The 25,083-nt window shown below is 60.7% G+C and overlaps 1 protein-coding gene across 2 annotated transcripts in view; it reads left to right on the forward strand.

The window, feature by feature from the left end:
* EVC2 (EvC ciliary complex subunit 2) overlaps window positions 1-25,083 on the forward strand; it is a 57,586-nt gene that overhangs the window by 25,562 nt on the left and 6,941 nt on the right. For both annotated transcript variants that reach the window (XM_036018690.1, XM_036018695.1), the window contains exons 8-15: window positions 8,673-8,997; window positions 11,970-12,209; window positions 14,036-14,211; window positions 16,262-16,421; window positions 17,343-17,797; window positions 20,407-20,611; window positions 21,779-21,901; window positions 23,135-23,362. In XM_036018690.1, the coding sequence (XP_035874583.1) occupies window positions 8,673-8,997; window positions 11,970-12,209; window positions 14,036-14,211; window positions 16,262-16,421; window positions 17,343-17,797; window positions 20,407-20,611; window positions 21,779-21,901; window positions 23,135-23,362 (1,912 nt within the window). The remainder of the gene's footprint in view (window positions 1-8,672; window positions 8,998-11,969; window positions 12,210-14,035; window positions 14,212-16,261; window positions 16,422-17,342; window positions 17,798-20,406; window positions 20,612-21,778; window positions 21,902-23,134; window positions 23,363-25,083) is intronic.

Raw genomic sequence — 25,083 nt, forward strand, 5'->3', positions numbered from 1 at the left:
GATGCCCTGGAGACGCCGGGGTGGTGACGCCCGGGGCAGCCGCGTGGAGGTCTGGTCTCAGGAGCTCTGGCCTGGAGGTGGGACGCCAGGGCGGGGACCGAGGGAGGCGCCCGTGGAGAAGGGCCGAGAGGACGGAGGACCCGGGCCGGGCCCTGGGAATTCTGGCCTCAAGGAGTCGGAGGGGCCCGGGGGAGCCGAAGAGGAGGGGGTCCCAGGGGAAGGGGTGACCGTCCGTGTCTACTGTGGCCTCGAGTTCAGTCAGGTGCGGACTGGGACGTGGGCTGATGTTCACGACTAGGGTGTCATCGGGGACCGGAGCAGGTTTGGGGGAGGGGCGGGCCGGACGAGAGGGACAGACAGTGTGTTTCCAGGTGGTTTGCGGTGTAGCCCACAGCCCGGTGACATGGGTCTGGTGGGTCCCGAGTTCCGGGAGGGCCGATGACAGAGCACCCAGGGCCACCCGGGCATCCTCGCGGCCGCGCCCTGCCGAGGTGGGAAGCGGCTCCTGCTCACGCCTGCGCCTCGCGGCTGGCGTTCCTGCGAGGCGCTGGGTCCCTGCCAGCACCTGACACACCAGTGCCGGATTGTTACAGGGGACATACCGGAGACTGCTTCGGAGCCCAGTGGCTCTAATGCCTCTGGTTTCCATGGCAACCCTCACTGTCATTCTCCCAGCAAAAGGCAGCTTTCTTGGAGGAGTCCTGTGTCCATCAGACACCTTTCTTCTCCCAGCTCGTGTTTACCGAGCTCCTGCTGAGCGCGGGCGCTGCTGTGCGAGGGGCTGGGGAGGGAGGCGAGAAAAGCGAGGCCCCCTGGGATGCCCGCCATCCGAGGGAGAGGCAGCGCACACGGGGCAATGCAGGGCAGCGAGGCAGCGAGCGGGGACAATCGAATAGCAGCCCCCCTCCCCCACCCGTCACTCTTGGTGGGGACGCCAGGTTCACAGACAGCCCCGGCAAGGTGCAGTGGGGTGCAGGCAGCAGGGGACGGAGCGCTGCATGGGGGGGGACTTGGTTCTGCCTTAAGGAGACCAGGCAGCTTCCCTGGGGAGACATGGGCTCCAGGACCAGGGAGCCAGAGGGAGCGGGAGCCAGGCCCCCTGCTCTGTGAGGCCCAGGGGACGTAGCAGGTTGGCACCTTGTCCGCCCAGGACATTTGACGGGCACCGCCTATGGCCGGGCACTGCAGGTGCTGGGGTGCGGCGGGGACCAACACAGAGTCACCACACTCACTAGCCAAGTGCCATCCGGGGGACAGGAGATAAAGACGAGGTGTGGGAGGTGACTGGTCGATGCAGCACGGCGCCGTGGGGAGTGGAGCACTGGGACAAGGAGGGACAGACACTGTGCACCTCCTTCCCGACAGGTGGCACGGGAGCAGGGGAGGCGCCGGAGGGAACCATGAGGACGTGCCCCCTTGTCCGCAGGGACAGAATGAGGAAATGGGTGGGTTCTAGGTGCTACCAAGGACCTTCGAGGCCATCTGGTCCAAGCTCCCGGCCAGAGCAGAACTATTCTCTCTGCTAAGAGGTGGCCAGCCCGTTTCTACTTGCACATCGTACTGACTGTGAGGGACTGTCGTCCCGTGGAGGTTGCCGTGACGGGTTGAAATGTGTATCCTCTAGCCCTGGCTGGCGTAGCTCAGTGGATTGAGCGTGGGCTGCGAACCAAAGCATCACAGGTTCGATTCCCAGCCAGGGCACATGCCTGGGTTGCAGGCCATAACCCCCAGCAACCACACATTGAAGTTTCTCTGTCTCTCTCTATCTCCCTCCCTTCCCTCTCTAAAAATAAATAAATAAAATCTTTAAAAAAAAAAAAGAAGTTAGTTTTAAAAAAAAATGTGTATCCTCCAAAAAGTATGTTGAAACCCTAACCCTGGGATCAGTGAACGGGACCTTATTTGGAAGTAGCATCTTGGTAGCAGAGGTCGTAATCAAGCCCAGATGAGGTCACTCGGGGGCCTCAGTCCACGGTGACTGGTGACCTAACGAGAAGAGGGCAGTTTGGACACAGAGACGCGGGGAGCGCACCGTGTGGGGTCTGGTCGGTGAACGGGTGGGGAGTGGGCAGCGGTCTGGAGGCCCCTGGACAGAACGGGTTACTGCGCCTCTCTCTCTGCCCCCCTGGGGGGCAGCTCAAGGCCTGCAGGGCGCCCCCCAGACCCCACCCCCACCCAATCTGACTTCCAAGCAGAGATCTTCAAGAGGAAGACATCCAGGAGGAAGGGTGGGGACTGCTGCTGACCCGCACCTCACAGCACATGTGAGCTCCTGCCGCGCCGGACACCGCGGCGCAGCGTGCTCACACGCGGCAACTGGCTTTACTCCGATGTGACCTCCTGTCACCGTCTGGACGGGGACGACGCTCGGGAGGCATTTTTCCCCCCGGACTCCCACTGTCCAGCGCCTCAGGCCGACAGCCTGACGTTATTTCACGTAAATCATACAAATATGATTTACGGGCCCCACCTGGGGCCTGGCGCGGTGCCGTCTCCATGGAGACGGCTCCCGGGAGGAAACCGCCACTCTCCCTGCTGCCGAAGTGGCGTTGGTGGCCCTAGGACTCACGCCGGCTGACGGGTGGGCTCCCGGCGCGTGTTGTAAAAGATGGTGGTGGCCGTTTCGTGTCCCTCCTGGACTAATGACCCTTCACCGTGACAAACGAGTCCCTGTTCCCACGCAGTAGGGCGGCGCTGACTGCCCCGGGGGGTCAAAGCCTATCCTCACGCTGGGCCGGCCCCTTGCTCGCCGTTTCGGGGGGGATGTGATTGACTTTTGTGTGAAATAAATACGAAAAAGGACATGAACATCATTCTCTCTTTTTTTTACGCTCAGTAGCCAATCGAAGGATCGATCCGTCCTGGGGTGATTTAAGCCCTTACTTCTAGGAAGATGTCACACCGGGCAGGCCTGGCCCTGAATTGTAATGGCTCGCGCTCTGCGAGGGCCTCCCACGGCCCCGCGGTGTTCGGTGTTCTGAGCTCCGTGTGCAGTCGGTCGGTCGCGCACAGGAGGAACGTGGGGGGCACGGGGGGTGTGCCGGCGCACTGCACCACTCAGTCATCTTGAAGGTGGGGTGACAGGATGACATGCTCATGACTGGGAAAAACTGTGTGTTCCCTGGGAGAGCCGTGTGACCCCGCCGACTCTGCCGCCTGTTGAGGCAGGAAAGTGTGTCGGGAATCTCGGTCCAGCTCGGGGAGCTCCGTCTGTTGCACGGTGCCAGTGGGGACTTTGGGGGAGAGGAGCGGGCTGGAAAACATGTACGTTTTATTCTGCAAATAGTTAAAAATGCCCAGGGGATGCCCTGGCTGGCGTAGCTCAGTGGACTGAGCAAGGGCTGAGAACCAAAGCATCGCAGGTTCGATTCCCAGTCAGGGCACATGCCTGGGTTGCAGGCCACGGCCCCCAGCAACCGCACATTGATGTTTCTCTCTCTCTCTTTCTCCCTCCCCTCCCTCTCTGAAAATAAATAAATAAAATCTTTAAAAAAATGCCCAGGAGTGATGCGGATTTCACAGGTGTCCAACCCTGTACCTGAACGATGCCTCCTGAGTGTGTGTTTTCCCCTCCGGGGGCCACCGGGAAAAATGAGCAGAAGAGAGTCAGCTCCATGAACTACGTGGTGTTTTGATTGGTTTAAAAGGACATTTTTGCTTTCTTCTGTGGCTCTGGAACACCCCGATGGTTTTTATTGTTGCCACTTTGGACAGATTGACGTAAACACTCGAACAGAAAGCACCTGTGAGGTTGTCTTCCTAGGCAACGGGAAAGGCTGGGCTCGGGGGTCGGGCTCCGTCTGCAACCGGCCTCCTGGAGAGAGGGCAGCAGAGGGGACAGGCACTGTGGTTATTTAGCACCGACCAAACGCCCACGCATCTTATACTGGTCTCTTTGGACCCCTGAACAACGCCCTGAGACGTGTGGTCCCCATTATGCTGTGGGAAAACGAAGGTTTTTTTTAAGATTTTATTTATTTATTTTTAGAGAGGGAAGAGAGGGAGAAAGAGAGAGAGAGAGAGACATCAATGTGCAGTTGCTAGGGGCCGTGGCCTGCAACCCAGGTATGTGGCCTGACTGGGAATCAAACCTGCGACGCTTTGGTTCGCAGCCTGCACTCAATCCACTGAGCTACGCCAGCCAGGGCTGGAAACTAAGTTCTTTCCCGGGTCACGTAGTGCAAATGACTTGACAGCAAAGTCCTGCTGAGATGCCGTCTTGCTCACTTCATCCCCTGTGCCTGGTAAAGCACCTGAAGGTCAGTCACCCAGCAGGCAGCCACCGCACGTTCTCGTGTAAGTTAATAACGAGCGAAGGAATGAATGAATGGATGGGGACGGTGTGGTCAGGTGGGGTGAATGAGTTTCCTACCAGCTCTAACCGATTGCCACAACCTGGTGGCTTCACACAGCACAGATGCATGACCTTACGGTTCTGGGGGTCAAGGCCCTCTCGCTAGGACAAACCAAGATGTCGGTGCGAGGGCGGAGTCCGTTTGCGGCCGCCCTCAGCCTCGTTTCCACGTTCCCTGGCACCTGGCTCTTCCTCCGTCTTCATTGCTGACGACCCCGCGGCTCCCGACCCTACTCCCTTCACCCCACCCCCCTCTGGTTCCCACGCCCCGTCCTCCCGCTCCCACCGGCAAAGACCCCTGTCGTTAGTTCATCTCTGTCGGGGCTCAGCCATGGAGCCCGACACACTCGCAGGTTCCGGGCAGTGGGGTGCGGGCGTGTGGGGGCCGGCGTTCCGTGCGCCGCCAGAGGCGTCATTCCCAGAGGTCTGTGACTTCTTGGGGGCGCCGTTGGGGTTGCTGGATATGGAAGTGGACGCGCTCTGTCTTCAGGCGTCTCCTGTGCTGCTTCCTGGCTCTGTCACCCAGGAAACACGCCCTGCGTGCGCTCGCACACAAGTCCAGGAAGGGCTCGTGGAGAAGACGAAGGAAGGAAACGACCGCGTTGTGGGTTAAACCAGATGAACGGGCCATGTGTGAAGGACGTGGGCGTCCATGGTCTCAGGCCGTACACCGTGGGCGTCAGACAGAACGCTGGCTGGGAACCACGTGAAATGCACCAAGCGAGTGTCGGCCGCAGTTTCCTGATGTTGGGAGGCAGGTGGCCTGCCAGGTTCGGCTCCACGTTTGGGCTCACAAGACTCCCGCAGGTGACACTTGACCCCACCTGAGCAATAGGCCAGAGCGTGGGAACACAGCCACTGTGAGGACAGGGCCGGGCATCCTCCCGTGGGTGTCCTTGCCGCAGGCTACACCGCAGCCCACTCAGCTGTCCCGGAGGAGTTTTCTCCAGGTGACGCAGTTCAGGGGCGAGGAGGTGCAGTCCCCACAGATGCCCCAGTCTTCTGTCACAGCTCACAGGCCTGGCTTCCCGGGTCCCTCAAAGCACACGCCCGGTTTCGGGAGTCACCTCACCCAGGGAAGCTGGAAGTGTGGCTCGCCTGTTAAGTACTTACGGCTCACCGGCCGGCCCTCCCAGCCAGCTGTAATTTACCAGCATTTTGCTAGAAACCGTGTAGCGTGCAACGTTTTGACGTATTTGTCCTCCTTATGAAGATTCCAGATAAAAGTTATCCAAAGCGCAGCTTCTTGGGGAGCTGAGGCAGTGTGATTAGCCCTCTGCCCTCACACCAGAACAAAACCAGCACATGAAGACACAGACCCAAGCTGCTTGTCACCTGGAGGTTGCTATGACACCACCTTTCCCTAGCAAACAATCAAACATCTGTCCCATCTCCTAGCTTCATGCCAGAGTCGCCGAATTATTAAGGAAAGTTGTCTCTCTTATAGAAGAGAATCTCAGCTTTAAAAATGCAGAAGCAGAGCCCTGGCTGGCGTAGCTCAGTGGATTGAGCTTGGGCTGCGAACCAAAGTGTCGCAGGTTCGATTCCCAGTCAGGGTACATGCCTGGGTTGCCATGACCCCCAGCAACCACACATCGATGTTTCTCTCTCTCTTTCTCGCTCCCTTCCATCTCTAAAAATAAATAAATAAAATCTTTTTTAAAAATATGGAAGCAATGGAATTAGAAGATGTGCTTCTTTTAATTCCTGAGGAAGTCGTGGGTCCAGGTCACATTTACAAGTGGAGGCTGAAGCCGCTCGGGGGAAATTCGATGGGAAGGTTTATGATTTGGCATCACTTGGACGCACTTGAACCTGCCCACCCATCACAGCATTTGCCCACGGTCTGACCCTGTAGGGGGCGCTGGCGCCCCATCTGGGTGTTTTGGAAAATGGACTGGATCTGACTCATCAAGACCTTCGGTCTAACCAGCCATCTATGGGAAATGCAGGGACTAGAGGGACAGTGACACCCCGAGGAAGCCATTGGCCCAGCCAGGACAAGGACATCGTGCAGGGGGGATGACCTGGTTCCCCTGCAATCGATGGCAGAATGCCAGGGAGTAAACCGCACTGCACAGACGTGGTAGGGTTTCATTGGCTCCTTGAATTAAAACCTTCGGCTGTGAAAACCATTTGGGGACGTTTGAGGTAGTTTGATTACTGACTGATTCTTTACTGGAGTTGTTAACTTTTATTTTATTATTTTATTTTATTGATGTGAGAGAGAGAGGGAGAGAAAGAGAGAGAGAGAGAGAGAGAGAGAGAGAGAGAGAGGGAGAGAGAGAGACATCAATTTGTTGTCCACGCATTTATGCGTTCACTGGTTGCATCTTGCCTGTGCCCTGACCGGGGATCGAACCGTGATCTTGGCGTACTGGGATGATGCTCTAACCAACTGAACTACCCGGCCAGGGCTTATAAATATTAACATTTCGAATGCGATGCTATGATACATGAATGATACACAGGTCAGATGAGAAACCCATGAACACACGTGTATGCATGTATAGGTATACACGGGTACTTGCGTATGCCCCTGACATACACAGCTGCTCGGCAGTTGCAGCCACACACTGAGGAGCTACAGGTGAAGTGAAGGCTCCGGGGTTTGCCTGGAGATGCCCCGATCAGCGTGGGAGGGAGGGGCTGGCGCGAGCCCGGAAGGAAGGGGCCGTTTTTGAAGTCATGTGCTGAGTGCATCAAGAGACGCACTGCTCTTCCCGCTTTCACGGGCTTGTGAACCCCTGTCATGAAGTTTTCTGCAGACCTTTATATTTTTAGAATCCAGTGCCATTTTCTCCTGTCAAACTCTCAAAGATCATTAGACACCCCTGGGGAGCTTTTCGGGAAAGCGCGCTGGCAGGCCCTGCCAGGAGACTGCAGAATGCTGCTGACGCCGGCCGCAGGCCCGGGTGGGGGTGGCTCTCCGGAAGTCACCTCGGACCGGACCGCCAGCCGGCAGCCTCACCGAGGCGGGGACGGCAGCGCTGTTCTTGGGTCTGGGCTCTGCGAGTGCCCCACGCACGCTGCATCCGAAAAGCGGTTGGTTGAATGCTATCAGCCGTCGTAAAGGAAACTTTGACGGTTTTTTAAAAAGATTTTATTTATTTATTTTCAGAGAGGGAAGGGAGGGAGAAAGAGAGAGAGAGAGAAACATCAGTGTGCGGTTGCTGGGGGCCATGGCCTGCAACCCAGGCATGTGCCCTGACTGGGAATCGAACCTGCGACACTTTGGTTCGCAGCCCGCGCTCAATCCACTGAGCTACGCCAGCCAGGGCTTGACAGTTTTTAAGCCACTGGCAGATGCCTGTCACAGTGATAAACGGACAGAGGAAGGACAGCGTTGCCCTTGCCCCCGTGTCCTCACCAGCAGTGTGCACGTGTGGCGTGTGAACGCGTGTGGGACACGTGTCCGTAGAGGACAGAACGGAAGCGAGTACAGCAGAGTGTCCCCGCTGGGTCTGGGCGAGAGGCGGGCCCACAGGGGACGAAGCCTCTCTCTCCGTGTCCTTGTGTCCCAGACTCCCTGTCACGAACAGCCCTGCGCATCCTTCTGTGGCGTTACTCACAGAGACGTAACGAGCATCCCGTCGACCCGCCCGCACCGAGAGCCAGTCCCACGTGTCACTGTGCAGACAGCACCCCTGCACCCGGCCACCCCGGCCGGCGTTAGGCCCGGGGCCCTGTGAGCTCCCCGACCGCTTCTGCAGTGGGCCTGCTGTTTACAGCAGCTTAGACCCACAGAGAGTTGAGGGACAGCCCAGGGGGGCCCCCCACCCCGTACCCCATCCCCCGTTAGTGGTATCTCCCACCACTGCGGTGCATGGGTTCCAATTAGTGAACCAACGTTCTTGCATTATTAACGAAGTCCGTGCTTTATCCAGATGTATCCCTTGTCCTTTGTCTCTTCCAGGATCCTGTCCAGGGTGGCACGTCACCCTTACTTGTCATTAAAAATTAAGTTAATTTTTAACTGGAAAGATGAAAATAAACTTTATTCTAAAACCCTCCTAATACCGTAACTATCGCTTTTTCCCGTGGTCTCCTGCCACCAGCGGCCATGCTGGTGTCCGCCATGCTCCTCTCCCTCCCGGCAGGGCACCTGCCCCCTTGCTGGGGAGGAGTCTGCTGCTCCGACTCTGGCCTCCGGTCTCCAGAGGGGGCAGAAGGCAGGGAGGAGACGAGGGGGAGGGGGAGGGGGAGGGGGAAAGAAGGCCTCACCTGTAAACAGTCAGAAACCTCAGAGCTCTGAGGGACCTCTGCTTCCTGTTGCCACGGCACGGCACGGTACTCTCTCCACCTCTGTGTCTCCCAGGCTGGAGATCGCGACCCTGAACCAGGCGGACTCCGACCTGGAGGCTTGTCGGACGCAGATCAGCCAAGACGTCGTCACCCTTCTGCTGCGCGGGCTGGCCGGCCAGGGCCACCTCTCCCCGCCGGCGGAGAGGAGGATGGCCGCTCTTTTTAAGAAGCAGCTCCTCCGGCTGGAGAAGGAGATCCAGGAGGAGTACGATCGGAAGATGGTGGCGCTGACGGCCGAGTGCGACCTGGAGACGAGGAAGAAGATGGAGACCCAGTACCAGAGGGAGATGGCGGCGATGGAGGAGGCCGAGGAGCTGCTGAAGCATGTCAGCGAGAGGGTGAGGCAGCTCCGGAGGGCGGGCTTCCGCCGCCTCCCTCCTTCCTCTCGGGGATCCTGCATTTATCTGTCCGTGCATGCATCCAGCTATCCACCCATCTATCTACCCACCCACCCATCCATCCATCCACCCATCCATCCATCCACCCACCCATCCATCCACCCACCCATCCATTCATCTATCCATCTACCTACCCATCATCCATTCATCCATTCATCCACCCACCCATCCATCCATCCATCCACCCACCCACCCATCCATTCATCCACCCATCCATTCATCTATCCATCTACCCACCCATCCACCCATCTATCTACCCATCCATCCACCCATCTATCTACCCACCCATCCACCCATCCATCCACCCATCCACCCATCCACCCATCCATCCATCCATCCACCCACCCATCCATTCATCTATCCATCCACCATCCACCCATCCATCTACCTACCCATCCATCCACCCATCCACCCATCCATCCATCCACCCATCCATCCATCCATCCACCCATCCATCCATCCACCCATCCATCCATCTATCCATCCATCCACCCATCCATCCATTCATCTATCCACCCATCCATCTCCATCTATCTATCCATCCACCCATCCATCTACCCACCCATCCACTCATCCATCCATCCATCCATCCATTCATCTATCCATCTACCCACCCATCCATCCATCCATCTACCCACCCATCCACCCACCATCTTTCCATCCACCCACCATCCATTCATCCATCCACCCACCCATCCACCCATTCATCTATCCATCCACCCACCCATCCATCCACCCACCTTCCATCCATCCACCATCCATCCACTCATTTGTCCACCCACCTGTCCGTCTACACATCCACCTATGCAACCACCCACAACCCAGCCATCCGTCCAGAATTCATTTAGAAAGCACTTATTCATCACTTACTGTCTCTCGGGCACCAGGCTGGGGTGTGAGGACAGAGAGAAAAATGGGACATGGGGTTTGCATTGCAGAAGTCCATAGCTGAGAAGGACCCTCCCATGTTAAAACATGTGCCATCATTCAACTACGTTCTAATAGCGCCATGTTCCCGGTGCCGAGGGAGGCTCTGGGGAGAGGAGAAGGTCTCCACATGTGATGTCTGTGTGCACGCATGTCCCTCTGGGCTGCGGTCATGGCAGCGTGCTCTCTGCAGCACAGGCTGTGCAGTCAGATGGACCTGGCCTCCCGCTCTAGTGCCTTCCAGCTCTGCTCCTGTGGAGCGAGACTGGAGTGCCCATGCGGGGTGGCTGGGGGATGTGGTGTGGGGGCAGGGCGCTGGCCTTCGAGGCTGTGCGTGCCCAGTGCTGCTTCCGCAGCGGCCCCGGGCCTGGCCTCTGCTGATTGTTTAGCTCTCCTTTTCTAAGAGGTGTGTTGGCTGCCGTCCTGAAAGGAACCACGCTAGAGCCCTGGAGATGTGGCCGGGGACACGCACGGAATATCTTTCCGTGTCTGGCGCAGTGGCTGCTGCCGGCCACGTCGCTGGGGGCACCTGGGGACAGAGCTTGTCACACACCGGCTACTTTCTGGGGCAGCTTCTGAACAAATTGAAAAGTCCGTGAAAAGAGCTGGAAAGGGGCGGATGAGGATTTTGCCTCCGTAGGGTTGTGAGTGGCCGGAAGCGGAGGCAGCAGGCCTGTGACTGGGGAAGCCGGGGAGATGGAGATGCTGGTCCCCGGGAACAGAGAGTGAGGGCAGTGTGGAGCCCCCTAATCCCGTGGAGCCACCCCCGGATCCCCTGTAGCCGAGGGAGCCCAGCCCTTGCCCTGTGCCGTCACTGCCCGTCTGCCTTCCTGGCCTCTGCTCAGCACAGTCAAGGCTGTCATCTCACGTCCTCCCACCTCCCGAGACCATGTGCGTCTTGACCTTGACCTTGGACCCCTGGGATGGTGGCGCCCTCCAGCTGTGGGACAGATACACTGCGCCTCCCTTGGCTCCACCAGCATGGGGCACCGTGCAGTGTCTGTGTGGTTTCAGAGCCCGGTGCCTGAAGAGCTGGTTTGAACGTCCCCTTCCCTCCTGAGAGTGGAGAGAAATGGGGCAGGACCCTCGGCGTCCCCGAGCGTGTGCCCCCTCACCCTCAGTGCGTGCCATAGCACCACACGCTCAGCAACTTAAAACAACTCCCACAGGCCATCGCAAGCCTCCGTGGTCGGGGGTCTGGGCCCGGCCTGGCTGAGCGCTCCGTGCGGGTCTCGCCGCCTTGCAATCAGGTCCCGGCCGGGCTGCCCTCTCCCTGGAGCTTGGGTCCTGGTCCCACCCATTCCCTTCCTCGCACCGGACCACGTAACGTGCAGGTGTCACGCGGCTGTGCCTTCACACCCCTTTGCCGCTACTTTCATCCAGCCGGCCTCCACCTGGGCCTGACTGTTGGTGCTTTTCTCCTCAAGTAAGTCACGAGTGAGAGACGCGGCAGTGAGCGTGCGCAGCCAACAGCACAGTCCTCGGGGTCTCCGATTCCAGGCTGCTTCCAGGCAGTTTGAGCTGCAGATTTCCTCCCTGTGAAGTTCTTGCTTCGAGGTTGTTCTGGAAAGCGTTAGGGTCCCAGGGAGGGCAGGCTGCGACAGCATCTCCCAGAGCCGTGCAGCCTCGTCGTTGTCAGCTTGGGGCATTGTGTGCGTGTGCACTGCGTACACATGTGTCCTAGGGGAGTGTGCATGCTTGTGTGGTTATCTGTGCCTGCATTTGCACGTGCACTGTGTGTGCATGTGTGTTGTATGTGTGCACGCACATGCATGCCCACGGTGTACGTGTATGTGTGGCTGTACATGGTGGGTTGCTGCATCCATGCCTGTATGCTGTGTGTGTCTGCATGTGGTATGCATGGGTGTACACATGGTAGATTGCTGCATACATGCTTGTGTACTGCGTGTATGTGCATGCCTGTGTGCACGTGTGCCTGGCTGGCGTGTCAGCCGCTCCCGTCCATCCGCCCGCTGTCTCCGCAGTCCGCCGCCGAGTGCAGCGGCCTGCTGCGGACGCTGCACGGCCTGGAGCAGCAGCACCTGCAGAGGTCCCTCGCGCTGCAGCAGGAGGAAGACTTTGCCAAGGCTCGCCGGCAGCTGGCCGTTTTCCAAAGAAACGAGCTGCACAGCATCTTTTTTGACCAGATAAAAAGTGCCATTTTCAAAGGGGACCTGAAGCCCGAGGCCGCGGAAATGCTGCTGCAAGACTACTCTAAAGTCCAGGTAACGTCCCCAGCCGCGCCGCTCCGAGGGGAGGGTGTTTTCCCAGGTCACCCGTGGCCTTGTCCTCCCCCAACGCCGAGTCCCGCTCCCCTTCCACTCCCCTTCTGTGCCGTGGACATGGGAGCTCTCTTCTTCCCCCAGTGTCCGTGTGAGTTTTCAGAAAGCAGGACCAATGGGGGCGTGAAGCCCAGGCCTGTCCCCCGGGCTGACTTGAACTTGAATTCCAGTTCCACCCCTCCCCCACTGTGTCAATTTGGTCAAGTTACCCAGCTTGCTTGAGCCTCCATTTCTCTACCTGTGAGATGGGGGTAACAGGGCGCCCACACTCCGGGGGCAGTGGCGAGGTTTAGTGAGCCGGTCCAGGAAAGCCGGTGCTCGGTACGACGCGTGTTTAAAAGATAGGAATATGCGTGTGCATAAACGTGCATGTGTGTGTGTGTAGGGTTTACAGTCTGTGCCCAGACACGTCTGCGTGAATTTGTGCCTGTTTTTGCCCACGAGCTTGAGTGTGATCGTCGATAACACAGGCTGAATGATCGGTCTCCTGGATGACTGTGAAAGCAGTTCATCTGGGACCGTCGCCACTGCTGTGGAGTCTCTCCCGAGGGGGCCTGGGGTACTTTGTGAGCGCATGTACACACGTATGTACACACACAGTGACATTGCTGGCGTGCAGATTTCTGGTCCTGACGCAGGCCCAGGGTGTGAGGGCTGCCACAGAGCAGGCCAGGGCCAGGGCCAGGAGGTGGCCACGTGACCGCCGTGAGCTTTGGGAAGACAGGGCCACTCCCAGCTCACGGGGGTCCAGCTCCGAGGGGAGCATGCACGTGGATGCCGCTGCCAGGACTCTGGGGAGACGCTTGTATTGGGTTGTGTCTGCTGCCCGTGCAGCTTCCACCGCCTGGATGTGCGGGTTCTCAGCTGTCGGAACCGGCGCCGTGACAGGCTTTGTGTGGAAAGGAGACTGCCCACGGCGCTTGTGTTGAACAAAGTGTCAATCAGTTTGGTAGCTCATTGCATGGACAGCATTTCCCCAGACGGAAAAGCCGGCAGAGCCGATCCGGGGGGCAATACCGCCGAGTTTAATTCCTGCCGACGCGGTTACTGAGCCACTGGCTAAAGCTGTGTTCAGAGCAGGCAGCCTTCTGGGAAGTTCGAGCACAGGCCTGGAATTAGACCGCTGAGGTCAAACCCTGCTCGGCTATTTACCGGCTCTGCAGCGGGACTCAGTCTCCTCATCTGTGCAATGGGAGTCACGGTCCTGCCTCCCTCCGTGAAGTTAGATGAGGTGAGGGAGGCCTCGGGCCCAGGGGCAGGCCCGGCGAAGACGCCGGTGTAAGCCAGGTTACTGCACTCGCCGTGCTGGCTGGGATTTGCTCACTCCGGAGACGGAGGAAGAGTCCTGGCTGCTCTAGTGGACAGTGCTCCCCCCTCCCCTCCACAAGTGTGGGCGTTTGGGGGTCAGGGCCGGCGGCCGGCAGGTCCCAAAACTCTGGCACAGGTCCTGGGAACTGCACAGGTGCACAGGTGCACACATGTGGGGGGGGCGGAGACACATCGCCGACAGACTGAAGTTACGTTCCGTGTCTTAGGGCGGTAACGATGCTCTGGTGACCCCCGGCCACCTGGGCCCAGGTACTTTCCAAAGCCCTCCTTCCTCACTCACGTGTCGTCGTCCGGGGCCCAGGGGCTTAAATGTTCCCCCCAGCACTCCTGGTCCTGGATATGTCTTGAGACAGGAAATGTAGTATGTTTAATGTCCGTAGGGAATCTTCTCTAAATTTTAATTAAGCGTAGTTTCCTGATTTTGACATTTTTTTTAACAGGAGGAGGTGGAAGAGCTAATGGACTTCTTCCAGGCCAGCAAGAGGTACCACCTGAGCAAGAGGTTCGGCCACAGGGAGTACCTGGTGCAGAACATCCAGTCGTCAGAGGCCCGCGCGCAGGGACTTCTGAGCACAGCCGCCACCCAGCTGACCCTCCTGGTCCAGAAGCACGAGAGGTACACGCCCTGCACCCACCCCCGGCCAGGCCGCCTGCCGCCGTTCATTCATCCATGCTCTGGCTGCCCCTTACTGGGGTCTTACAAAAAATTTTGCCCTGGCCAGTGTGGCTCAGTTAGTGGGAGCGTCTCCTGTACACCCAAGGGTTGCAGGTTCAGTCCCAGTCAGGGCACATGCCTGGGTTGTGGGTTCGATCCCCCGTTGGGGCGCATACGGGAGGCAACCGATTAATGTTTTTCTCTCACATCAAGTTTCTCTCTCTCTCCCCTCTTTCTCTAAAATCAATAAACATATCCTTGGGTGAGGACCTAAAAAAAAGAAAAAGAAAAGTTCTCTGGTTGTAAGACTCCATCGTGCTGCAGAATTTAAAACTCTTGACAGTCGAGACAACCGTGCTGTGAGCCCCATACACCCAACATCCGCCTTCAGGAGGTGCCAACTCATGGCCGGTCCCCACGTGGCGCTGGGTCTCTGCCCTGGGGTGTCTTAAAGCAGATCCCCAACATTTCACTAAGAAATCCGTGGTGGAGGCTCGCGGGCACTGTGCGGGGAGCCCTGGTCTCTGGGCCCTCGCTCACTGCTGGCCCTCCTGCATTTGCCTTTGGAACGAAGCACAAAACTCCGGGTGGTCTTCCTCGGCAGCTGGGGGGGGGGGGGTGCCGGTACCAGGGACACCCACCGTGTGGCCAGGGAAACCGTGGGGTGCGGCCTCTCACCGGTGCAGCCCCTCCCCTTGCTGCAGGCTCCTCCTCAGCCAGTCTCGGAGGCACCTCATGGTCAACAATGCAAGTTATTCTCCATAGGGTTACGAGAGGCCTTGAAATGACCAGGGACGGGACGCTAAAGCTGGTTTCTTACGACGAGCGTGGTTTTGTGAATTGGTTCCGCTAGATAATTTTATTAGGGCTTTGTGAAGCGCTGTTGCTCTTATTTAATGAGAATTCTGTAAGTGCACGTTGTGTGGGCGCTGTTTGCCCAGAGATGCTAATGAGCCCGTCACCGCAGTGGACGCTCCTGAGTCACGTTCGCTCCGGTGCGTGCCTCGCCGTGAGCCGAAGCGCCGCCGGCGGCGGCTGCATGCGCACTGCCCTGAGGGAAGCGTGTCCTGGCTCTGACTTGTAACTGCTGCCGTGAAAGTCCGCACGGACTGAGTTCTCAAACGTGCACCTCCCGTTCATCCATTCATCCATCCATCCACCTATTCGTTCCTTCCAGAGGTTTCCCTGGAGAACCTACCCCGTACCGTACGGAGCAGGCGGCCCAGCCCGGGCGGGGATGCAGACCACGGGGAGTAACAGACTAGCGAGGTGATAGCGAGAGGGACAGAGCGCCTCTCGGCAGAGTTCCCCAGGAGACAGGGAAAATAGCCTGTCCGCGAGGCCTGGCTCAGCAGTTATGGGGGCTGAGAAGCCCCGTGCGTGCCGTCCTGCCGGACCACGGGAGCCCAGGAAAGCTGGCTGGCTGGCGGTGTGGTCCATCTGCGTCCAGAGGCCCGAGAACCAGGGAGTTCCAGCCTGAGGGCAGGAGAAGGGAGAGGAGAAGTCCCAGCTGGAGCAGGGGAGGCGGGGAAAGAAGGGGCCAGTTTCTCCTTCCTCCGCCGCCCCTAGTCAGGCCCCGCCCCTAGCCAGGCCCCGCCCCTAGTCGGAGGAGGCCCGCGCACTCTGGGTTTAAGGGGCGCTCTGCTTTGCTGAGTCTGCTGATTCAAATGCTAATCTCTTTGGGAAACACCCTCACAGGCCCACCTCATTTAAACTGGCCGGCCAGTCACATCGACTTGACCCTCACAGGGTATTCCCTCTGTTCACCTCTTGGACTTTGCTCGTGCCCAGGAGTCCCTAGCCCACCTGCCGCTCTGGGCAGACTCTGCCTGTGCCATGGCAGCCCCCCTCGCCTGCTGCTGCTTCCTCCCAGAAATCTCGCCCCATCTCCGCCCTCCCCGGTGGTGCGAGCTCCGTCTGCTTGTCTGCAGCGACGCCGGCCGCGCCCTCCCCGCCTCTCAGCCACGTCTGGGCGGGGGAGAGAGCGGCCACCCCGGTGTTCTCCCCGCAGGGCCGGGTACTTGGATGAAGACCAGGCGGAAGCACTCTTGGAGCGCGCCCAGACCGAGGTCTTCTCCATAAAGCAGAAGTTGGACAACGACTTAAAGCAGGAGAAGAAAAAGCTCCGCCAAAGACTAATAATGAAGAGGAGACGGGAGATGCTGCAAAAGGTGTGTGAGGGCGTCCGCCCCTTGTTCTCCCCACAACCGTTCCGAGCGCCCGCCAGGGCCAGGGGACAGCTGGGATGCACTGGGGGACCGGCCGCCTGGGCGTCAGGGGCGGTGACTTTTGGGGACGCGTGTCAAGAAGGCTTCTCCAGGTCCCACCCGGCCTCGGCGCCGCAGCGGGTCTCGGCCGGCGGTGACAGCTGCCTGGGCGAGGAGGGCGCGGGGGCCAACAATGACAATGCCGTAGTGTCAGTGATTGAGTGTTTCGGCGTGTGCGGGCTGCTGTCACTCAATGCCGCAGCCCAAGTGGCTGACGAACAACAAAAATTTTCCACCTCACGATTCCGGGGGCTGGAGGCCCGAGGTCGGGGCACCAGCACCATAGGGGTCCGATGAGGGCCCTCTTCGGGGCTGCGGTGGCTGACGTGGCTACTGGGTGCCTGGGTCGTGGGAACAGTAATGGCGGACGTCTCTGCACTTGACCCCTGCGCCCGGCGCTTCTGCAAGAGCCGCAGGTGCCGAGCAGCTCAGGGAGGGAACCCCCATGCCGCTTCTGTGAGCTGGATGCTCTCCTGCCCGCTGGAGGGGTTAGGAAGTGGGGTCACAGTGAGGGCAAGATGCTCGCTTCCGCCGATGCCGCGTGTCAGTGGAGGAGCCAGGATGGGAACCCGGGGCGGGGGGTGGGGGGGTGGGGGGGGCAGGTATGGCGTCTGCCTCCTGGACTTCCCCTCGTCGATGAGTGAGGGCTGGATAAGTGTCGAGCAAATGAAGTTTTCACAAGGTTTTGGGTTATTTTCTGAAGGACAGTCTTCTAAAGGTGAGCTTGTTGGGGGAAAAGGTCTAACCACCTTCCCAAACTGTTTCCCGAATGGCTTCGTGTACTGAGCGTGCCCCCCGTCACCTCCCTTTCCGAATTCCCGGCAGCACAAGGAGCAGCGGAGGGAGCAGCTGGCCGTCGGGGACGCCTTCCGCACGGCGGAGGACGTGGGCCAGTACCTGGGCCAGTGGCGCAGCCTGGTGGCGGAGCACAGCGCCGGCCTGGAGGAGCTGCAGGAGCGCCTGGACCAGGCAGCCCTGGACGACCTCAGGGCCCTGACCCTGTCGCTGTTCGAGAGGGCCACTGAGGAGCTGCGGCGCCTCCAGAACTCCGTGGTGACCCAGGAGCTGCTCAAGCGCGGCGTGCCCTGGCTCTTCCTGCAGCAGGCGCTGGAGGAGCAGGGCCGGGAGCTGGCCGCCCGGGCCGAGCAGCTGGAGGGCGCACAGAGGAACCGGGACCAGGAGGGCGTCCAGGGCGTGAGGCAGAGGCTGAAGGACGACGCCCCGGAGGCCTCCGCGGAGGAGCAGGCGGAGCTGCGACGCTGGGGGCGCCTGGTCTTCGCGTGAGTGGCCCTGTGTCGTGAGTGGCCCTACGTCGTGGGTGGCCCTGCGTCTCGGGTGGCCCTGCGAGCTCCCCTGCATCCCCTCCAGCCGCAGGGGGGGGAGGGGCTCTGCCCTGAGGTTCTGGGGCACGCAGCACCCGACACAGGATGGAGGAGGCTGACAGCAGTGTATCCATCTCAGACACTCACAGCCCCAGGGAGGAGGACGCTGCGTGACACCCAGGGCCACTCGGGGGTCCCAGCGAGCAAGCGGGGGCTGCGGGAGGCGGGCGTTGTAGCAGCAAGAGGGCCAGGTCCCCCCCCAGCCCCGCCAGGGCTGGTTCCCATGGGAGGGCTGTGGCTGCTTTGTTGGAAGGGTTTCACGGGCAGACGGGGACTTAAACCCACCACTGGTGAATTAGCAGGATCGTCACTTGCTCCCCTGGGCGGGAGGGAGTGATTTCTGACAAGGGGAGGGAGCCTCTCTTCTCAAAACTCCTTAAAGTCGTTTTTCCTTTCGACAAACGAACCAAGAAAACCCTGTTTAAGCAAGGAACCGAAACAACACTTTTTCACTATTCTGTTCTTGGTACAGACACTCCACAGTTTAAGTTGGATCTGAGCCACAGTTCAAATTCTGAATCGTCATCAGAACACGTGATTTCTCCAACACAGGGCTGTGGGGGGGTGTGGGGGAGGGGTGGGCGAGGAGGGACGGGAGGGGAGGGGGGCTTTCTCTGCGTGCCCGGTCAGTCCGGCTGTCTCCCTCCCTGTCTGTCCGTCTGGCCGCTCTGTTGGCCCCACACAGTGGTCCCCCATCGGCTCTTCCTTCACTTTGGACTCCACAGGGGCCCAGGGGCTGTGGAGGGGGGCACCCAAAGGAGTCACTGCGGCTTCCTGAGGTCCTTTAAAAACATGGGGGGCCCCACGGAGTGAGAAACCCAAGAGAGGGGTGTCAGCAGTGGGGGCCTCGGGCCTCAGACTCTGGCTGGAGCCGCCGAGCCCCGGTGGTCTCACTGTTTTCCCGAGAGCACGTCCCCGCTGAGCCACAGTCCCACACCCCCGAGCTGGGACAGGGCGTGGGGGGCCTGGCCTGGCCCCCCACCGCCGTACCCCACAGGCACTTCTGTGCTTTAAAGCCCCCACAGGGCGCATTTTACGCAGCCCGCGCTGACGGAGCGTTGCCAGAATAACGCTGCTGCTGCCGGGCCCCTGTGGGTTGGCAGAGGCCATCTGTGGAGTGAAGAAGCAGGAGCGAACACACAGGAGAGGAGGGCCTCTCCCTCCATCGCTGACCCCCCGGGGTCCCCCGCAGGCTCCCCCTGCTATCTGTCTCCTCCGCCAGAGCTGGGCCCCGAGAGGCAGGACGTCTGTCTCCCCAGCGGCATGGCAGCGGCCTTGCCCGAGGGGCAGAGGGCGACCTTCCCGCATCTCGTCTGTCGCTGAAGGACAGGGCTGCCGGGAGGATTAGTGAGGTGTGGGTTGATGCACGTGTCTCCTGGGCCACTGCCGCCACCAAGCCCCCCACACTGGGGGCCTGAGACCACAGGAGTGTGTCCTGGCACAGGCCTGCAGGCCTGAAGTCGGAGGCCCGGCGTCGGCAGGGCCGAGGCCCCTCCAAACGCCCCCGGGAGGGTCTCTGCTGGCCTCTCTCTCTGGTGCTGCTGTGCCTGTCCTGTCTGCCGGCTGGTAGACACGCCGCGCCACTCGCCGCCTCGGGCATCACCTGGTCTTCCCTTCGTACACGGACACCGGTCACACCGGGCGGAGAGTCCGCCCTGCTCCAGTAGGGCTGACTGGCTTCTTGCCGCCTCTGCAAAGACCCTGTTTTCTTTTTTTTCTTAATATATTTTGGTAAGGTTATTTTTATTTATTTTTATTTTTTAAGATTTTATTTATTTATTTTTAGAGAGGGAAGGGAGGGAGACAGAGAGAGAGAGAGAAACATTAATGTGCGGTTGCTGGGGGTCATAGCCTGCAACCCAGGCATGTGCCCTGACTGGGAATCGAACCTGCGGCACTTTGGTTCACAGCCCGCGCTCAATCCATTGAGCTACGCCAGCCAGGGCTTAAGTTTATTTTTCAATTACAGCCGACATACGATACCATGTTAGTTTCAGGTGTCCAACACAGAGACATTTATGTAACTTACAAAGTGATCACCCCAAGGAGCCTTGCACCCACCTGGCACCGGACACAGCAGTTACAGTGTTAGTGGCCGTACTTCCGGGCTGTACTCTCTGTCCTTGTGACTGTGACCCAGTAACTGGCGACGTGTACTTCCTGACGCCTCTCACCTCTGTGCCCTTCCCTCCACCCCTCTGCCCCCTGGCAACCGTCAGTGTGTTCTCTGCAGCTATGAGTTTGTTTACTTATTTTGTGCGTTAGATTCCACCTGTAAGTGAAATCACATGTACTTGTCTTTGTCTGTCTGTCTTATGGCACGTGGCATACTACCGCCCGGGTCCCTCCCTGCCGTCACGAGTGGCAGGAGTGCACTGCAGTGTCGGGGACAGCGGCCAGCCCTTGGCAGCGTGGCGGGCGCCAGCGGCGGGCGAGAGGGCAGAGCAGGGGCGGCCCGCAGGTGCGCGGGACGCACTCAGCCGGTGCGTTCCGCTCTGCTCCACCAGGAGGCTCCGCACGGTGGCCTTCTCCCTGTCGGAGGAGGAGCTGCTCCGCATGAGGCGGGACCTGCACGGCTGCTGCGCCCAGATGGACCGGAGCCTGGCCCTCCCCAGGATCCGGGCCCGCGTGCTGCTGCAGCAGCTGCAGGCCGCTTGGCGGGAAGCCGAGTCCCTGAAGCTGGACCAGGCCCTGGCTGCCCCCGAGCTGCAGGTAGGGTGGGCGGCCCGGTGGCCTCTCGGTTCCCCCGGGGGTGGGGCAGGGAGGAGAAAGGGCAGGGGGTGGGGAGGGCTGGGGAGGGGAGGAGACGGCTCTGACTGGGGAGGGCCAGCCTGCCGTGCACGTGCTCAGCAGCGTAGGTGTGCGCTGTGCTGTGCCGTGTGGTCGAGTCCTGTTAGGTCATGTTAGGTTGTGTTCTGTTGTGTTGTGTTGTATGACGCTGTTAACATTATACTGTGTTGTGTCACGTGGTGGGGCACCGAGGTGTGCCACGCTGCGCTACATTCTGTCCTGGTGGCTGTCCTGCGGTGGTGCCATCCGATGAGGCAGGCCCCCATTCCACAGGCGTGCAGACCGAGGCTCAGAGACTGTCGTGTAGGCCACACTCGCTCATTAGTTGAATGACAGTTTGCTGGGCATCGGTTTGCCGGGCACCCGTGACCTCACTTTCGTCCACGCCAGCCCCAAGCTTCAGGGCCTGGAGCCCTCTCCTTCCAGATTTTCACACACCTGATACTATCTTGTCGTGGGGATCCCGGCTGCCGTGTTGCCCCCTGATCTTTGGGGAGAGGCGGATGTGTACGCAGGCCTGCACACTCTGTTCTGGGAGGGTCCGTGCTCCACTCCGTGTGCGTGGCACCTCCGTGTGCGTGTCACCTCCTCAGGCTGTCTCTGCTCAGCGGCCATTCACCTCTGCGGCCGCTGCGCTGTCCACTCAGCGCCAGATAATCTGCAGCCACTGTCGCCGTGTCCCCAGTCCGTCATTGCCCTCACGGGCCACACGAGGGTGTCTTAGTTGCTGTTTTTCGTGTTTCCCGATGGTTTTCTCCACTGCTCTGTGAGCGTCGTGAGGAGGGCCCCTTCCCCGGTGTTCCCAGCTCCCTGAGGCTGACAGGTGGGGTCCCTGGTGGGCAGGTCCCCTGCAGAGCTCCGGCTCCGCCCAGCAGAGGCCCTGGCCTCGCTTCGGCCAGAGGGGCCCCCGGAGACCATGAAGACGAAGGCCCCGGAGCTGAGCTTGTCTGGGAACGTGAGCCCCTCCTGGGCTCCAGCCGGCTGCAGGGGCGCACCCAGGGGCTCAGAAGCTCCTTGGCTCTGGGGGCTGGGGTGGCAGGGACGTCTGGCCGTCGCCTCCATGCCCCCGTTTTCTGTCGCCCCCTCCAGCAACAGTCCAGGGTGAGAAAGTCGCGTGCCAAGAGCAAAAGCAAGACAGACCTTTTGAGGAAGTGCATTGAAGATAAAATCCAGCTCTTTGACGGACCGGCTCCCGAAGACCTGGTTGAAAAGGTCAGTGCTACTCCCTTCCCTGTTGTTTCTTGTCACGCCCAGCAGGACTGGCGCCCCCCGTTTGCGGGGCGCCCAGACCCCCAGGGCCACGGCTGTCCACCTCCCCCAGACACCGCGTGCTACGCTGTGGTCCTGCAGGAAGGACCTGACCTTTCCCCTCACGCCTTTCCTCCTGCTCCGTCTGTCCGGAAGCCTCTTCCCCCACGTGTCCGCAGGAGGCCCCTGGGCCACCCTTAGGCCGCTCCCAGGCCGCCCCCTGCTGCCTGAGATGCCACCACCTCTGCGTGCCCGGCCCGAACCGAGGGTTTGCACGGGTCACATCACTTCTGTCTCCCCCGTCATCCAGTGCACCCCCCTCTGCCCCCACCTCGGGATGTCCACAGCAGCCCAGCCTCCCCCGCCTGCCCACTTCCCTTCCCGCTGCCAGTTTCGCCCTGTTTCCCAGCACCAGGCACGGCGACTACGGGGTGCTCCTCCGCCCCGTTCTTCTTTGCCTGGATGCGTGCGCTCGGCCCTTACCTGTCCTCAGGCGTGGCCTCAGCCCTCAGGTGTCCCCTCTTTCCAGAAGCCTCATCGGGACACCCAGTCCTTCCCACGCACTCCCCCCCCCGCCCCGCCGCCCTCGACCCCGTCTCACCGCAGCACGTGCCGCTCTGTTCCTTGTCCGGTGCGGGTCTGAGGAGGCCCTGCGCCCCGGCGCCGTGCCGACGGGCTTTGGCTGCGTGCGGCATGACGGAGGCGGTGCGGGTCCCTGCTCTCGCGGGCACTCGTTCTGGTCGGGGAAGGTGGGAGTCCCCGGTGTGTGGCGCTGGTGTCAGAACCGACCGGACCGGCCCAGGCGTCCCTTCCCTGGGAGCAGGGTGGGGAGGGCTGTGCAGCCCATGTTAGTTGGTCCGAACCTCATCCTCCATGATGGGGATCCCGGAAGGATTTTGCGCTGGATAGCGACAAGGTTCCATTTGCCTGCAGGAGCGATAAACGTGCAATGAACCGCTGGACCCCAAAGGCCCCGGGGGAGGGGGCGTTTGTGAGCCAAGGGGCACCCGTGGTCTGAAACTACCCACTCCAGGGCTGCTGCTTTGCCAAACCCGAGACCTGCCTCTGAGTCCTGAATGACAGGCCGCCTGACGGAAACCAACAGGCCGCCCCTTGTAACCTGCCGCTCTCTCCCCTCCCCTCCGCCGACCGCTGACCACTGACCGTGCTCTGGCTTCTGGCTCCGCCCCCGCCCAGGTCCGAGGGGAGCTGCTCCGGGAGAGGGTGCAGCAGCTGGAGGCCCAGGAGGGCCGCTTCGCCGAGTCCCTCGTCTCGCCGCAGTTCCAGAAGGCGGCCAGGGCGGCCAGGACGCTGCGGGCCTACACGGCCCTGCTGGGCCTCCAGGACCTGCTGCTGGAGGAGCTGCGCGTGTCGGAGACCCTGACGCAGGCGGCCTGCGCCCAGGTCCTGGAGTCCCACAGCCCCGTGAGTGCGCGTGCGGGCCCGCGGCGGCGGGAGGGGGGGGCTGTGCGATCGCCGGCGGTGGGCTCTTCCTGGCGCCCCTCCGGTTCTGCACCCGCCAGCAGGTCGGGCGCTGGTCCTGTCGGTGCCGCCGGGTTGTGCCCGGTGAGGTCCCTTAGCCAGGAGCACACTGCACCCTCGAACTCCGAGGCCGCTCTATCTCATAGCCTCGCTGTGACAGTGACAGTGACAGGGACAGTGTGGCTTTCGGTGGCTGGCCCCTTCAACGCCGTGAAGCACCGGAGTAATGCTGACTTCTGTAGTTCTGCTTGTCTCCGTTACTCCCACGCCCCGAATCGCCTCCGTGTTTCTTCTTGCCGCCCAGCCTCATGGTTCCGACGAGTCTACACCTGAAAAAAAAAAAAAAAAACCACGCGTAGCAGCTCACGTGACTGGAGCTCTCGTGAAATCCAAGGCAGCCGGTGAAGGGTTGACACGTGCCTTCTGCCCAGGAGATGTGTGTGGACGAAGTGTCTCGGCCTCAGTTTTCTCGTCTGTGAAACAGAGTAGCAGTGTGTCTGTCCAGGGGCTCGTTGTGAGGGTTGGATGAGATTAAGGTCCGTCAGGGGGTGTCAAACTCATTTTCACCTGGAGGGGGCGCCATCAGCCTCCAGGTTGCCTTCTGAGGGCCGGAATGATTTTAGGACTGTGTACATGTAACTCCTCCTTAACTGTCCGGGAGTTGAAATTACATTCCACCCTTCAAAGACGACCTCGAGGCCGATGTGGCCCCGGTGACGGTGAGTCTGACACCCCGGACGTAGGTAAAGCACACGGAGGCGCGCCCGGCCCTCCGAGTGCCAAGGTGTCGCCCACGGCTGCTGCGCCAGAGCACCGCCTTCTGCTGCGGTGGGTGGGCGCTGCGGTGACCCCCTGGGGTGACCCCCTGTCCGTGACGGACGCCAGCCGCCAGGCCCGGGGCCACGTGCTGCAGACGGGGCGGGGGAGGCCCAGCCCAGCCCGGCCCTGGACCAGCTCGCGCTCCAGCAGAAAGGCTGTGGGCGGTGGTTTCAGGTGACTGCGGACGCGGGGCCCGGGCTCGGTCAGCTCTGGCCGCTCGGACCAAGGGCCGGAGACGTGCGGCTTCAACGGCTGATGGGTGTCTGCTCGCCGTTCTGGAGTCTGGGGGTCCAGGGTCAAGGGGGCAGCCGGTCCTGTCTCGGGGGAGGGCCCTCTGCCTGGGGCGCAGGCAGCTGCCTTCTCGTTGCGCCCTCCCGCGGCGGAGAGGGGGCTCTGGCCTCTGCCTCTTCCAATAGAGACAGCGACCCCTTGTAGGGGCCCCGCCGCCGTGGTGAATGCCTCCCCAGGGCCCCACCTCCTCACCCACCCCATCTCGGGGTCAGGGCTTCCGCACACGGGTCTGGAGGGGGCCTGAGTGTTCATCCGGAACAGGCCCTACATGTGGGCGGTGCGTGGGCACGCTGCGGAGAAGGGGCCTGTGCCTCGGGGCACTGAGGGAGCCCTTCCCCGAGGGGGCTCTTCTTAAGGTAGTGCTGGAAGGAAGACTCAGAGCGGGCCAGACCCGCAGGGGCAGGCCCTGCAGGTGGAGGGGGCAGCGTGAGCAGAGGCCCGGGGGTGTGAGATCGTGGTGCAGCCACACCACGCGGTTTGCTGAGGCTGGATGGAGGGGGCAGCAGTGGCAGGTGGAGCCGGGCTCCTGGGGCCACACTGAGCAGGTGGGGTTT

Source organism: Phyllostomus discolor, chromosome 1 (assembly GCF_004126475.2).
Source record: "Phyllostomus discolor isolate MPI-MPIP mPhyDis1 chromosome 1, mPhyDis1.pri.v3, whole genome shotgun sequence".
Taxonomy (NCBI): Eukaryota; Metazoa; Chordata; class Mammalia; order Chiroptera; family Phyllostomidae; genus Phyllostomus; species Phyllostomus discolor.